Raw genomic sequence first — 15,735 nt, forward strand, 5'->3', positions numbered from 1 at the left:
GGCGGCAGGCGCAGGCATGGTGAGACGCTCGCGCAGGCGTCGTTCCGCAGCGGGGACGTTCCACTGCTGCCCGAGCTTTGAGCCCGTCACTGCAACGGGAACCGCAGCTTGCCCGGTGGCCCCAGAGCTTGACTCGTTCCCGAGAAGCCGGAGGCTCTGGCCAGGCGGCGGCCGCTCGCCCCCAGGGGAAAAAAAGAGAAAAAAGCCATTTCTGGGCACGCTCTGGCAAGGCAGCAGGAACTTCGGGGTGTTCCCCGAAGTTCCTGGGATGAGCCCACGCAGGTGTATCCACTCTGGTTTCATGCAGGGATGCTGAAGCCACATGCCACTCTGCAAGGCCCTAAAAGTAAGGAGCTGCTAGCAGAAAAGCTAACATGAGAAATAAAAGAATTTTTAAAAAATTAAAAAGCAAAGGCAGGGTAACGTTCTAGTCGTACTCAATCACCCACAACATCTTCTGTCTCGTAAGATGGTCACATTTGAATGGTAGGGTTATTTTGTTTTGTTTTAAATCTATTTTAAAAATACCTACTGAAACCAGCAAGTCAAAAAGTTTTCTCTTTCCCTTATATCTGCAGTGGAGACACCTGAAGCATCCAGAGAGGTCACAAAATCCAATTATTCCAATGAGCAGGGATAAAAGACAACGTCCTTTCAGATCGCATCTAATTAAATTAACCAAAAATCGGTGTAAGCGCTAACTTGGCGCCTGTTATGCCCGTCTGGAATCTCTTGGATCTTGTGAATCCGGCAGTTGGCCGCGTTGCAGTAACTGTCTTTTCAAGGGACTGCTCGCCAGCGAGCGGCTGGGTACAACTGCGGGAGACACGTCCCAGCTGCGCTGCTGCATTCCACCCTCAAACGCGGCAAGCGCGGGTTCATTGCTGAGCCCTGCGGTCAGTTAAGCTCTTTAGAGTGCTTGAAGAGTAAATGCAACAGAAATAGCAAGGGGGGTTTAAATACGATTTGTTAAGGTGAGGAGCCAAATAGAAAAGACCTGCCTGGAGTTCCTGTTTAGATACATTTCATCAGTAAAAAACAATACAACGTTTTACAGAGTATCCTCCCCAAAACTGTACAGAAATTACAAACATTTCCCCTCTGTCCATAAAGCAGAGTTTAAATTATCCCATTTCATAGTCCATATTCAAGGCAACAAGTGAAACGATGCTGCTCAGTTCGTCTTGTAGGAGAAGCAGGATCGTTCTTCTGAGCTGCAGTCCTGCTAGAGATGTTACTCTCCAAACACCCCTAGAACGTTGACTCCTGATGCACCAAAATTCACTCGCCTGCAAAAACAGCATTATAACGATAAGACACAAGTAAGTTAAAGCTCCTATTTAAAACAAATCTTCATTACAAGAAAAACTGCCAATCCCACACATCAGCATTTTAACATTTATGTAGGTATCGTGTTTCACCTCGAATTAAAGACAGCTCTTTCAGAACAAAAAAGTCCGGACATTGCTTTTATGTCAGTGCAGCTTTCACTGTGCACTCGAAACTCCTCTTGTTATGCCAAAAACAAGAGATTACAGCACTATGGCAGTGTCTGTCTCCTGTTTATAAATAGCACAGTACTTCTAGCAAGAAGGTAGCAACCTGGTTGTCTGGCCAAGGCCACTGTTCCGCAGCATGGACTCCACAGGATTTTTCAGCCAGGACAAGACCAAAGAAAAGCACAAAACATTTCCTGCACGCTCATGCACACAAAACTGACATGATTTTGTAAAAAGGCTGCCATTACTTAAAATGAGAAGAGCATTTTAATTCCATCAGTATCGTCCTATGATAGCAACTTCAGTTACGGTATTTCAAAACAGAAAGCTCCTGCTCGGATCTCGTGCGCAGCGCAATGATACGGAACGTTTGACACTTACCCAAGCATCCCAGATTCTTTTGTCTTTATGATGTACAGAAACATAAGCAATGTATGAAACATGTTGTTTCTGCCCTGAATACCACAGGAAGAGAAAAAACTTGGAAATGAAATCACATGCAAACAACCATACTAATATCTTAGAATGTCTTATTTAAAACAACTGTCATCCCCTGTCCTGATCTTAGGTGGAGCAGCACAATTTTTCCTTCAAAACGTTTTGCAAGATACATATACTGCAGTGCGAGCCCTGTTGGCCTGTTATATCATCAGAGATGAGAAAAAACTATAACAGAGACCTCGCGAAATGGTATTACAGCTTAGACTGCTGGGGTTTTGCCTCAATTCTTATCTTTCAATTAGGCAAACACCAGAAAAAGACCAAGCTTGTTTTCTAGATGGATTATCACCCTCAAATATTTTTAAATGCTTTTTAAAAGAGCTTTTCTGAAATCAGAAAATCAAGTCACAATCGGGGCTCAATAATAAAATCAAGATGTACAGGAAAAGTCTAGTATTTTGATATTGAGATTAGATGTTTCCCTCCAAAAACTCTTACAGACAAGCATCAGTCTTGTTGGCAATGAGGAATAGCAACACACCTCAGAGCTTACATAAATTAGGATTTTAGAATAAATCATCAGAAAATAAACAACAAGAGGAAGCTGCTGCCTGGGCACTGATGTACCTAAGTTAGGCACTGAAGCTATCATTCAGCAGCAGACTAAATACCACACGATGGTCAAAGATTGTGGTAACATTTGCTTTCTGCACTGAGCCAGCCTACATATTCAATAGATGTGGCTAGTTCCAAAGGAAAAGGAAGAATGAAAAAGAAACAGATCAGGTCTGCTCAAGGTTTCCTGACAGCAGAAAAAACTAACACGATCATACCTCGGGCAGATTGTAGACCTGGCGGTGGTAGATCAGCTCATAGTGGGGTGGATTGATGTTGCTTTGGTAGATGCAAAATACATTTTCATTTGTAATGTCTGTGAATTAAAGTTTTAAAATAAGATAGGGATTTTAAGAGCGCTGATGGGATTCAAGCAGGAAACAGCAGCTAAACAAGCAGTCCAAGAATGCCAATACCTGGTTTATCTGGTGTTTGAACAAAGTGTTGGGCAGTGAAGGTTTTGCCATCGGGGTATTTGGGGCTAGGGGGCAGTCTGGCATCGAGGTAAGTGCAGAATATGTGCATAAGGATCTGTGCAAACAAAAACAAATCTCATTTTAGTATCATTAAGAAGACTGACAGGACAGCAGCTTTCTTTCCATAATCTCAGACATTAGTTAGGGTATTTGAGAGTCTGTTGCTGCATCATGGACTTAATTAATCCCACCATGTTTAGAAGCCCAAGGCAGCTTAACACTTAGAGCACTGAATTCAATGGTCCAGGGCACGCCACAGACATCAAGACAAGTTTATTCTTCCTGTAAATGAAACCCTTTCAGTCACAACACGTTAAAAAGGTGCTGCATGTGAACTGAACTCCTGACATACAAGTAACTATCTTCACATCTCACAGAATTTGCAAAGTCACAGATCTGAATAGCATGTATAGGACAAACTACAAGATACCTGATTTCATGATGGTTTCTACGCTAGCTGCAAAGATTTGGCTTAGAGAGGCCGATCCGATCTAATGACAACTTTTCCAAACACTACACTTACCCAGCAAGTTGCTCATCTCTTGTCAAAAATGGCAAAACAAAATCAATGGACAAACTTGAACTGCTCATGAATCTTACCAGCTTTCAACATTTTGGAAGAAAGTCCTAGAACAAGTATCTTCTTAGCTAACAGCGAGAAAATCGCAGTACTGCATGTTGTATTTTAACTCTTACAGTAGACTTCTCAACATTCTTTGGGTGCAGCGTGACCAAATTACTCTGTAGTATGATACCTCCTGTGTTCAACATAGGATTTGTTTGGCAGACAGAAGAATTTCTATGGGCTAAATGCCCAAAGCCTCAAGAGGTCTAGCAGAAATTATTGCTTTAAGTTGCATGCAATGAGACTAACATTACCGTTAAAAACTCTTCATTTGGCACTTATTGTCTTAAGTTAATGCCAAAGCTTCGAGACAAGTGTTCAATATTAATTTCATCTGTTATATCAGAACTTCTTTCCCAGAATCTTTACAAGTTTAGTACATTGTCCAATACTACCTCTCTTAGCTGGTTTCATTAAAAGACAATGAATTCAGGGTGTGATGGTCTGTGTTACGCTTGTCATTCCCAAATATTTAGTCATCTTCACAACTAGAAAATCAAATCTTATTTCAAGACAGATTTTGCTCAGCTTTAGCTTCCAGCAATTCAATCTTGTTGCATCTTTGTCAGCAAGGTTGTAAAACTTGCATATGAATCTTCTTTCTGCTTCTCCCCAGTAACTGAACATCTACAGAGGGAATCAAATCACCTGAACTCTCCTTTCAAATACAGAGTTCAACTGAAGAGTCACACGTGAAGCTTGTTCTCCACTACTTGGATTATCTTGTGGCCTTTCTTTTATCTATTTCAGTTGAATTTTCAAGTCACTGTATTCACTGAAGTGCTTTCTCCTGACCTTTTGCATTAATTGGCTAAGCATGACTACAAGTCTGTTCTCAAGTAAGATAATGTAATGCCTGTGGATCTCTCAAGAAATTACTGAATTAAATAAACATGAAGACACGCCACTTAATCCGTTTGTTCTTCTAACCATTACAGCACAGGAAAATTTTAAGGTTCATCTTGCATGAGAAATTATGAGGTTTGGTTAAAGCAGACTTTTTTTTTTTTTTTCTTTTTTTTTTTAATAAGGTAAGAATATTGCTCTAACAAATCCGCAACCTTCTGTCAGGTTGCTCCCAAAACAGTTACCTGACTGACATCTCAGATGAGTCTAAATAAGAGGCCGGCTTAAGACTAAGACATGAAATCGCATTTTTGTGATCTGCACAATGTCCAATCCCATTTGCATTATTCCTTGCATAATTTCACTGACTACAATGGGATTATCAGGATAGGGAGGCAAACAGGATTTTGACCATGTTCCTCAAAAGACTTAATTGCTACCACACACAAAAATCTACCCTGAAAGACACCCTTTAGGAAGTTATATTAAGCCTTCTTTGAAAACTTACAGCACAGTCATTGGGCAAGTCAGCATCCCACTTACGGCCCTTGAAATCTCCTCCTCTGTTCCATCGGAATGAGCTCATGTATCCTCCCTGAGAAAGCTCTGAAAAAACAAAATTTATTCAGCTACTGGAGGTTGAAGGTGCAAGAAGGACATATTTGACACTAGCTTCAAGAACACTGCATGTATTTTCAGTGCACAAAATAGGAAAAATTAAACTAAGGAAGTGCTTATAAAGATATAAAGTTAGGGGAGTGGAGTTTACAAGGTATTTTTTATTGGTAATTAATGAAGGGATTAAATAGGACACTTCACACCCCAAACTGAGAGAAGAAATAAAAACTTCCATGCCAAGTCCCACATCATTACATTGGTATGAAAAGAGGAAGTTGCAAAAACTACCTCTGCTACTTGAAAAGCAGCTCTTCTCCCTGCTGTGACTGTAGTTCAAACCTCTTAATTGACGGGGTATCTGACACCACCGACGCTTGACCCAGCTAACGGAAACGTTTTAAAGTCAGTATGGTTGACCACATACCTTTGACCCTTTCAACCAAATACTCTTGGTTCGCTGCAATATCCAAATACTGCATTATAGCGTACAGAGTTGGCATGACTGGAGCTTTAACAAGCGCTGCTTGTTTCAGATTGCTGATGCTGGCTTCTGCATGCGACAAGAGCCAGCACGACATCTGCATCCACGACAGAAATTTGAACATCCTCCCTTACAAGGCATTAACAAATGCAATGTTACAAGGAGGAACTGGCTTTTTTGTCTCACTATTTACTAAGGTAACTTACTAAGATAATTTACTAAGATTTATACAAAGTTAACAGCTTATCCAATACTCCAAATGTTTGTTTCCAATCCCAGTGAAGTACTAGCTGTCTCCCTTAAACCACAGAACATAAACGCTATGCAGCACTGTGCGGTCGCAAAAGACGACAGACCCTTATCTGAAGGGCTTGCATTCCAAAAGAAAACAGAAACCTATAGTGTGAAAAAGGGAAGAAGTAACATCCATTTTACAGAGCAGTAGGAGGGCAGCAAGGTGGAGATGAGGTCAGTAAGTGATCAGTTTTTCACAGGCACCACAACAGATGCAGATCTTGAGGACAAACTACAAACAGGCCAAAAAAAAGTAGGCTTTGTTTAAATGAAGCCTATCAAATCCTGCTCTTGATTGAGGGGGATATGCATGTGATAAGGCAACAGAAGGAGTTCCTTCAGAGTTGCACTATGAAATTTTAGCTAGAATTCTAGCTCATCAAAATGCTTAAAAAGGAGGGGGGGGACCCCAAAACAGCAAAAATCAACTGCCCCAACCAAAAGATCTTTTCTTCTAATGCCCATAGCTCTCCAAAATCCACCTGAGATTATCCTCCCCAACCCCACTTAGTGCTACACCTAGTACTTAAATAATCTTTAATGTATCTTAATCTTAAAATGATCTTAGATCTTAAATGCAAACGATTAATAGCCTATCTCTGATAACAGAACTATTCTAAGTTAAAATAAATAAATAAATAAACTTTAATGTATCTTAACCTTAAAATGATCTTAGATCTTAAATGCAAACGATTAATCGCCTGTGATAACAGAATTAATTTAAGTTAAAATAAATAAATAAATAAATACTTCCTAGGTCTATAGATTTATTATTATCACAGTCATAAGATGACTTCTCAGTTCTTAAACACTATTTGGATACAATGTATCACATCTAAGTTTTCATAAAACTTTTTGTGGCCTGTTTGCTTTCAGACAAGATAGCAGGTAACAATTTAAGGAAGGAACAGCAATAGGTTTTTCAGGAAGTAGCTGATTTTAAGGAAGTTTGGAAAGACACATACTAACGTAGACAGAGAGGGCTGACAGGCAACCATCCTTGCAACGTGTGATAGTTTTCTGACAGTTTAAGATACAAGGATGTTAATCTGAGCCTTTAACTCTCCAGGAATGAATTCAGAGGAAACAAGAGGCTTAAGAATTTTATGCTATTGCAGCATCAGCATGCCTTTATCAGTATTTCCAGAAATCCTATGAAGAATCCTTCCAGTTTAGTAAAATGCATTACATGAAGCAAAGATCACACCAATACAAACAGGAAACGGAACTGTAATTCTTAGCAGACTTGTTTTCTATACTACCTATGCAGTGCCCTGCTATGGGGTGGCCTGCTACCAACCACCACAGGGAACCCCCCAGTTACTCTATCATCATACCTCCAACCTGCATTTCTGGGTACCCCGTTCTTCTCAGCTGACTGCTCACAGACTCAATCTCTTGTACAAGTGGCACTAAAATAGTCTCATTAATCCACTAGGAAAGAGAAATGCAAAAATTAAAAAGCTTAGAAGCAACAAGAATGTGACAAAAATGTTAGTTTACTCTCTAGTCAGCATCACTGTTACAATCACAAAGGAGTTTAACAACAGGAACTTTGAAGTCAACCAAGGAGGAAAAGTAATTAAGAGCTCCAATTTAGATAGGGGTGATTGGCTCTAGAAAGACCCTCTAAAATGCCAAAAATTCACTATAGAGGACTTGGGAAAACAAATCTCCAGAAAGCAGTGATACTGATAAAGCTTTCCTGAACAATGAGAAAAGGGGTATTCTGAGGCACTGCACGTCACTCATAGTGGTAATTTAAACTTTCATGGGTCCACTCCCTCTCAAAACCCTTTCAGGAAATGAAGGGCCTGATAAACACAATATGTGACACTTGTATGTGACACGATTTGGGAACTGAAGCCAAGCTGCCTGTAGGTTTATGAACAGATGCTTAGGAATCTGCTACAGAACAGTCATAACCCCACATCTCATAGAAATCTTTTACTTTTCACTCGTCCCACTACTTAGAAGAACTACATACGTGATAGTTGCTGACTGAAGGGGTAATTCAAAGTTAGGCTTACAAATTATTTTGTCATAGTATGTGATTGTATTTCCTCTGCTAAAGCAATTGCCTAAGACCAAAATTTTCTTTTTGTTTTTTTATTACACTCCTCAAGGCTGTTGGAAAAAGTCAACGGGCTGGCATTTCCCATGCTTTATTTGAGTCCAGAAGGAGTTTGAAATACAGGAGAAAAAAAACAGAAAAAATTCAGAAAATTGGGTTGTAGAAAGAAAAAACAAGTCTTTTCACATCCACTGTGTGTTAAGATGCACGTGTCTTCATTCAAAGGTGGGTGAACTTTACAGCTGTAAAGTTTTCAGAACAGAAAACACCTAGGTCAGCAAGTGCAAAAGTTCAGGTTGAAAATGTGTCCTAATACTTCTTTGTTACAAGCATGCTGTTCTAGTCTCCATGTCCAAGCCCACCCTAATCCTCAAATAGACTCAAATATGTAATTCTTTTCACTTCCTTAGGTATACATGGAGCACTGAGGTACTTTTTCATTCTGCTGTACCTATTCTAACAGCAAGAACAGGCAGTTCATAGGGACAGGACTTACACTTCTGAACCTAGCGGTCCAGGAATCCAGGTAATCAAGCTGTCGTCGATTCACAATCACCCTTGCCCAAACCTATGGAAAGAACATTATTACCTACATACAGCAACCTAACAGAATACTAAAGAGTTTTTAGGGCCTAAGACGTTTTCTGACCGCAGCCACAGCACATAATTCAAATTGCATTTGTTCCAGAACTCTCATCTAATGGCTGTATCATGTGAATTCTACAGTAGCTTACCATACTACTCTCCTACTCTCTGTTCACAGTACACTAAATCTCCCGTGAGTCCAAACGCACAGTTTTGCGTTCCCTGCTCTGTTAGGATAAAATTGGTCCAAGTTGCAGGGTAGACTAAGTTAATGTACGACATAAAGAAAACAGATCAAATTTAATTAAAAGCTACGTTAATGACATTCTTTTGAATCAGACTTATTCCAGACACAAATGTAAAGGAGAACAATTTTACACACCTTCAACTATTTCACTACATTAGGTACAGGTCAGTTTCCAGTCATTTTTTATGTCACAAGTTTATTTTATCCAGAGTACAAAATGGTAAAAAAAAGTTCCGCAACCACCATTCTTGAGTTGAACTCGAAGTCTGTCTGTTCTCAGACACACAGTAATATTAAACAACTTCAGATAAAATAATTCTGAAGAGTTGGCCAAACCAACAGAAGTTTCCAGCTTTCCACCGTGGCCTACACGGTGAGTATTAGTTAATTACAAAGACCACAAAGCATGAAACCTGAAATTCTCTCAGGAGTCACTTTTCCACCTAAACACAGGTACCTTGTTCACCAAGGAAGAAATCATTTTACAATTTTACAATTGTAAAATTTTACAGTCCGGAATTTGAAATGTATACCCCTTGTGGCAAAAAGTCTTACAAGCTGTATGAAGATGGTTAAATGCTATAGGATTTCTCCCTTTCTAGCACTGTTGACGGAGTTCACATTTGGATGGAGCCACATATTTTAGAGCCCTGTTTTTCTCTCTTGGCTCCTTTGGTGCTGAGCTTACTTCTTCTGCAGTCAGTGGAGAGCTCAGACGAGCTTCGTCCTTGTGTGCTGATGGAGCTTGGGGCATGCAAGCCACCTGATACTGGTACTTTCTCAGCACCTGTGCTTGCTCTACTAAGGAACGGCTGTAGTTCCAAAAGGCTGGGCTGCTGGAAGGAGAGCTGGAACATGAACTTGCTGAAATGACATTGAACAGCCATAAAATTATCACCAAGTAATCACAGAAGCAACACTGCAGGCAATAGGTCACTATATTAAGGCTTTGACAGGAGAGATGTGCTCATGAATTATCATAAATACATACACCAAAATCTGTCTGCATAAACACTGATTTCATCTTTATATTAATAAGGCACTGTCCCTATCCCAGACAAAAACTGCCTGCAGGTAATTCACCACCTTTAGCTCAACTGCCTTCTCCACAAAATATCCCTCTCATCGAGGTGATAAAGCCCTTCAACTCATTGTAGTCCACTATACACAACAAATGCTACAGAGATTATTAGTATATCTATAATATAGACTAGTACTTCAGCAGCTCTCTTTCTGTGCAGGAATCTTTTCCAACTTTTCTCATCCACTCCTCATCAATAAAACCAACATCCCCTCCTTGCCAAGCTTTTCAGGCTACATGAAGTTATTTACGTACCCAATTGAAGTCTACGCTGTTTCTCTTCTTCGCTTCGAAGGTACTTTTGCAGTGACTTGCGGTCTGTGATTTCATCATCTTGACTCATACGGGAATTATACCGCATTGGTGAAAAGTGGCAACGAGACCTTAGCCCGGTGCTTTCCACTGGCCCAACACTTGAGGCATATGGTGAACCAGTAGGAGAAGAGCTGAAGCTGGAAAGCTTTGGGAAATAAAAGCAAACAGTTGTGTCACATGAGGAAAGTGAGAGTTCCATTTTGACTTTATAAACTAAATGAATAGATCGACTCAGCATAAGAATTGATTACTCTGCTGATTGCTGCTATAAAATATGCTCTCGTTTGGGGGAAGGTTTTTGCTATTTTGTAGTTACATTCTAGTTTCTTATTTTTGCTGTGCTCTGAAACAAACTAGCTACTCTAAAACAAATAAATTAACACCAGGGTAAGAGGATGAATACTGACAAGACAAATTTCATCTGCTTTGCAAACAAAGCGAACACACACACAGGACCCTCCACTGCCGGCCGCACACCTCCAATGGCTTACAGCACAACACAAGGACACGATAAGCAAAGCCAAACCATTCCCCTTGAAGCCACCTTGGTCATTACCTTACTGTAGCTGCTGCTTGGTGAATAGGTTAAAGCACTGCTATAAGAAGCGCTGTTGCTTGACAGAGCCTGCCGCTGAGGGCTGTACCCTGAGATACAACCAGAAGTAAACTTTGGACTGGCCCTGAAGGGCCGGGATGGGCTGTAACTCAGCACAGTTTGACCCTGGACTCTAGGAGAAGGCGTAGAAGAAGGGACTTTCTTCGCTGCCAGCTCATGTGCTGGAATTATTTGTACCGCTGCAATAAGCAAAAAAAACCACAATCAGCACTGTACATGCAGCAGCCCAGAACTCTCCTCCTCACTTTAAATACACAGCAAAACACACATACACAACTCTCTTCCCTTAAGGAAATTCTAGGACACTAAAAAGACTATTCTAGTCTGACCCCTACAGGATTCAGCAGTCAACCCCAAAGACATAAAAATCAGAAAACTGGGACACGTGATCATAATTCAATACAAATTCTACAATTTAAAATTTCAGTTAAATTCTACCAAGCACCTTTGCATAGCCCGAGGCAATTATTTAACTTATTTGGTCAGCTACTCTACCTGCCTGCTTCATGTGTCTTTAGCACATCTAATGTCTCATTTACCTGTGCAAACCCAGATATTACACTCCTCAGCTGCGGTGATATAACCCTACTCCCGTATCTGCCGCTCTTTCTCTGGAGGCAGCCTAGTAGTATGTAACACATTGTACTAGCACCTTGCTTTTGCTGTATTTTCAAACTCTGCCAAGTTTTTCTATATTTTACAACATCACTTAGACGTTCAGAACTTTTCAGAGCAACTGCTCTCTAGCCTGTCATTTTCAGACTGCACACTAAGGTCTCTTTTCTCTTTCTAATTTGGCGCTCTCCAGTCAGTATGATGATAGTAGGATACCAAATTTAAATACAAACCTATACACTCTGCCTTGTTCTCAATCCCATTTATAGGTTACAAATTCTTTGTCCAGCTTCATAAAGTTTAAGTCTCTCTCACTGCCCTTTAACAGCCCACTCTCCTTTTCTCCTTTTGTATTGGTTGTTTCCTCTCCACTTCTCCCCTTAATTGCTCATCAATTTATCACTTTTATTTTGAATTTTTATAGGCTGCAGTTAGTTCATCTTACTGCTCTTGTCAGATGAGGTAACTGAGAACTCACTTCACTAAAGATTCATGGGCTTGAGAAAGATATCATCTTTAAAAAAAGTATTTATAATTTATAACACCTACCTGCATTCTGCATCCCTAGAAGGATCTGCTGTCTACGAGTCATGACCAAGGTAGTTGGTGCCATTGTGTACTTGAAGTACATCCAAAAATCAAATAAGGCATTCAGACTGAACAGGGATACAAGCGCAAGCTCTAGAACAAACACAAAGGTTTTTATCATGCTAGGCACCATAAACAGGAGTAACAGTAAATGATCTGAGAAAACAAGTTTATACACAAATCAAGAATAGTTTATTGTTAGGGCTACCAATAACTGCCAGTCTGAGCACGGACGTAAGACAACTTCTCCTTTTCATGCAAGAACCATTAGAGATAAATTTCCTTTCTATATTGAAATTCATTTCTGTTGCTACAATATGTATTTGTAAAAGCGAAAGGTATTTTCCAGACAGGATACAAAGCACTGCAATGAAGTTTCATGCTATTTATCAAGTGTCTTCTGCCAAACCTTCTGTCACTCGTTACCTGACATTGCTCTCACTCTTCTTCCTTTTCATCCGCTAATAGTATTAGATACAACTACTTTTGAGCCTACTCATTTGAAACCAAATTTGATTATTTGGAAATGTCCTGCAGCCCTACAATACAACACAACGCTACTATTTCAACTATTCCCCAAAGCCTTATTGCACACATTAAACACATTTAAGGTAGGAAACCTGTTCTTCACACTCTTTCTTACTTGTCACTAAAATGATGAAATTCCAACAGCACCAAAAGGGATAAAGGAAAACAAAATGAAGCTTGGTTATTAAAAAACAACAACAACAACGAAAAACCCCAAACCTTAAAAATGAATTCCCCAGCAAGAAGAATGAAGGCTGAAACCTTCCCTCCTCCCTAAAACTAATTCATATGCTGTGACAACTCACCAATATACCAGAGCGGCCAAAATGCGATGTTGTAATAGGAACTTATAAGTTTTCCAGTCCTAAAAAGGAAAAGGAAGAAGCGATCAATTTAACAGTAACTGGGTCCTATGAAATATTTAAGCATATACAAAGTAGAATGCTTTACTTAGTTGAGTCAGATATAACAATCAACATACATGTCAGTATATATCATCCCCCCAACAGACATATTAAGGAGGCCCCAGGCCCAGACCACTTTCCGCTCTTCAGCCTCCCTCCTAATCTTCACAGTCCTGTCAAGGAGCGAAGCTGCAGAAATCTGTTCTGCCGCCATTGTCTGCAACAGGAAGCACACAAAGAAAGTTAAAGATTGAAAATTTATATACAGTTAGATTCTCACTCTGTACAAGACCTTTAAAAAAGTAAAAAAGCAAAAAGAAATTACATAAAAGGACTTCACATTGAGGTACCAAATCGTGTGTAGTGTTAAGAATGAGCTTCACTGGTTTAAAAACAAAAAACAAAAAACAAAAACAAAAAACCCAAAACAATATTCCTCTTATAAACTGCATAAGCACTGTCACCTCTTCACAGTGAAACAGTTTCCATTTTCTCCACTGAGGTACAGAGGACAGAAAAGAGAGCCAGATTCCAACAGCGTTTTTGAGAAATAGCATTTTTCGGAATGCTGAGGCAACACTGCCTTCTCCAAGCAAGGAAAACAGACCAAGAAAACATCTTGCACAACCTGGCAGTTTTCCTACTGAAAACACCCACCTATCTCCTTCTGTCAGCTCAGGACAGCTCTGTACCCTCCCCACACCGTCCCCCCTTTACACCACAAAATGCCCTATGTAACAGAAATAACGCTTCCTGCATATTCTACTCCTCTCATCACTCTAGCACACACCATGCCACACACACACACACACACACGCGGGCGCGCTTGTCACCCGCCGACAGCCCGCCGCACTCCCAGGCCTCGCTGCCAGGCCCTGAGTCGGCAGCGACACCGCCGCTCCGCTCCGCTCCGCCCCCGAGGGCGCCGCGGCCCAGGCCCAGGCCCAGGCCCCGCCCGCCGCCCCCACCGCAGCCGCCTCCAACGATTGGTCGCGCAGAGGTGACGTCACCGGAATCAGTTCTGCGGGGGGGGGGCGGGGCGGGGGGGAACGCCGTTGCCGGGGAGATGCCGTTAACGGCGGGGGGGGGGAGGGGGGCGGGGGAGACGACTCCGCTTTTGAAAAACAACGTTCGCCCGTGCACAGCCCGGCCGCTTTCCTACTGAAAACCCCGGCCCGTGTCCGTCTCCAGACCCTCCGCACACCCCCCCGCCTTTACGCCATAAATGCCGCACACAACAGCAGTAACACTGGCCACTTTCCCTGCTCCTCCCATCAGCGCAGGAAACTGCCACGCCTCCCCCGGCCACAGGCTTCAAAACCTCTCAGCTACTTCGTCGCTGAACACAAACATACAGGAGTTACCTCAGAGAACACGCGGTTTAACTGAAATGACAGGATTTCACACGCACAGCCCTCTCCCACCTCCACCACCCTAGACCCTTCCCCACACCCCCCCCACTCTGGCACACACCACGACACGCACGGACACTTGTCACCTGCCAGCGGCCCGCCGCGCTCCCAGGCCTCGCTGACAGGCCCTGAGCGCGCACGCCCCGGCTCCCCCGCAGCCAAACCCCGCCGACCACAAGCAGACTCGGCCCCGCAACGAGCAGGCGCCCCGGGAGGGCGGCGACACCGCCGCTCCGCTCCGCTCCGCCCCCGAGGGCGCCCAGGCCCCGCCCCAGGCCCAGGCTCCGCCTTCCGCCCTCACCGCAGCCGCCCTCACCGCAGCCGCCTCCAACGATTGGTCGCGCGGACCCGTGACGTCACTGGAGGCAGTTCCGCGGGGGCGGGGTGCCGTTGCCAGGGGTACGCCGTTGCCAGGGGAACGCCGTTGCCAGGGGGACGCCGTTGCCAGGGGGACGCCGTTGCCAGGGGGATGCTCGCGCAGCCGCCCCGGACGCCCCGGCCGATGGCGCCTGCCCGACCCGGCCGCAAGCGGCGCCAGGCGCCATGGCGGCCCCAGCGCGGCGGCCGCGACGCCCCCCGCACCCTGCCGCCCGCCTTGGCCGCCACCGGCCGTGCCCACACCCGGCCGTACTCTTCCCCTGCTCGGCTCCCACTACGGCCGCGTGCGGGCACACCCCCCGGCTGCCCCACGCCAGAGCCTGGCCAAACGTGTTGCTCCTGCCTGCAAACCTCACCACGAGGAGCAGGGAGGAATAAAAGCACCGCTGGCCGCTGAAAGGGAGCACAACGAGTTACAGCAGACCGCTCTGTGAGCGCGGGCCAGCGGACAACCTCAGCTGCTCCAAAACCCTTCCTGCCTTTGCCTCAGATCCCAAGCACCAACCTGAAATTAAGAAAGCCTAAAAAAGGAGATTAACTACAAGCCTAGACTGCACAGTTATCGATAAACACAGTGTCTAATGCTTGGCCACTCTGTACAGTGTGCTGTAGGTGACCCTGCTTGAGCAGGGGGGTTGGACGAGATGATCTCCAGAGGCCCCTTCCAACCTCCATCCTTCGATGATTCTGTGATGGGCGCTTTCTCTCGCAGCTCCTGCTGTGGGGGGAATGGAAAATGCGTGGAGGACAAAGAGGCTAGAAGCTGGTCTGAGGTGCGGATCCTTACCGAGGCTTGTCAGTCTGCAGAGAGAAGGGGACTCAATCCTCATGAAGTGCTGATGAAAGTCTCCCTGAGCAGGCTCTCAAGCAAAGCTCCTGCATTTGCAGATGCGCACGCACCAGATGGAACGATGAAGCCTGGTCCTCCAGAATCGCCATTGCTAGTGAGGGGCCGCAGGCTTTGCCCTGACTTGGGCTTGCTGGAGTGTCAAGGTGG

General features: G+C 43.4%; 1 protein-coding gene across 1 annotated transcript in view; it reads right to left on the reverse strand.

Moving 5' to 3' along the window:
• Positions 1-1,234: 1,234 nt before the first annotated feature.
• The window catches only part of LOC134154652 (transmembrane protein 209-like), a 63,837-nt gene continuing 49,336 nt past the window's right edge, over positions 1,235-15,735 (reverse strand). Inside the window, exons 3-17 of the mRNA XM_062601331.1 lie at positions 13,917-13,969; positions 13,026-13,152; positions 12,850-12,908; positions 11,978-12,109; positions 10,754-10,992; positions 10,134-10,342; positions 9,490-9,661; positions 8,466-8,537; positions 7,233-7,329; positions 5,545-5,670; positions 5,011-5,108; positions 2,972-3,086; positions 2,774-2,871; positions 1,881-1,954; positions 1,235-1,289 (exon numbers count right to left, since the gene is read on the reverse strand). Of these exons, the coding sequence (XP_062457315.1) occupies positions 1,235-1,289; positions 1,881-1,954; positions 2,774-2,871; positions 2,972-3,086; positions 5,011-5,108; positions 5,545-5,670; positions 7,233-7,329; positions 8,466-8,537; positions 9,490-9,661; positions 10,134-10,342; positions 10,754-10,992; positions 11,978-12,109; positions 12,850-12,908; positions 13,026-13,152; positions 13,917-13,969 (1,726 nt within the window). The remainder of the gene's footprint in view (positions 1,290-1,880; positions 1,955-2,773; positions 2,872-2,971; positions 3,087-5,010; positions 5,109-5,544; positions 5,671-7,232; positions 7,330-8,465; positions 8,538-9,489; positions 9,662-10,133; positions 10,343-10,753; positions 10,993-11,977; positions 12,110-12,849; positions 12,909-13,025; positions 13,153-13,916; positions 13,970-15,735) is intronic.

The sequence above is a fragment of the Rhea pennata genome, unplaced genomic scaffold (genome assembly GCF_028389875.1).
Source record: "Rhea pennata isolate bPtePen1 unplaced genomic scaffold, bPtePen1.pri scaffold_33, whole genome shotgun sequence".
Taxonomy (NCBI): domain Eukaryota; kingdom Metazoa; phylum Chordata; class Aves; order Rheiformes; family Rheidae; genus Rhea; species Rhea pennata.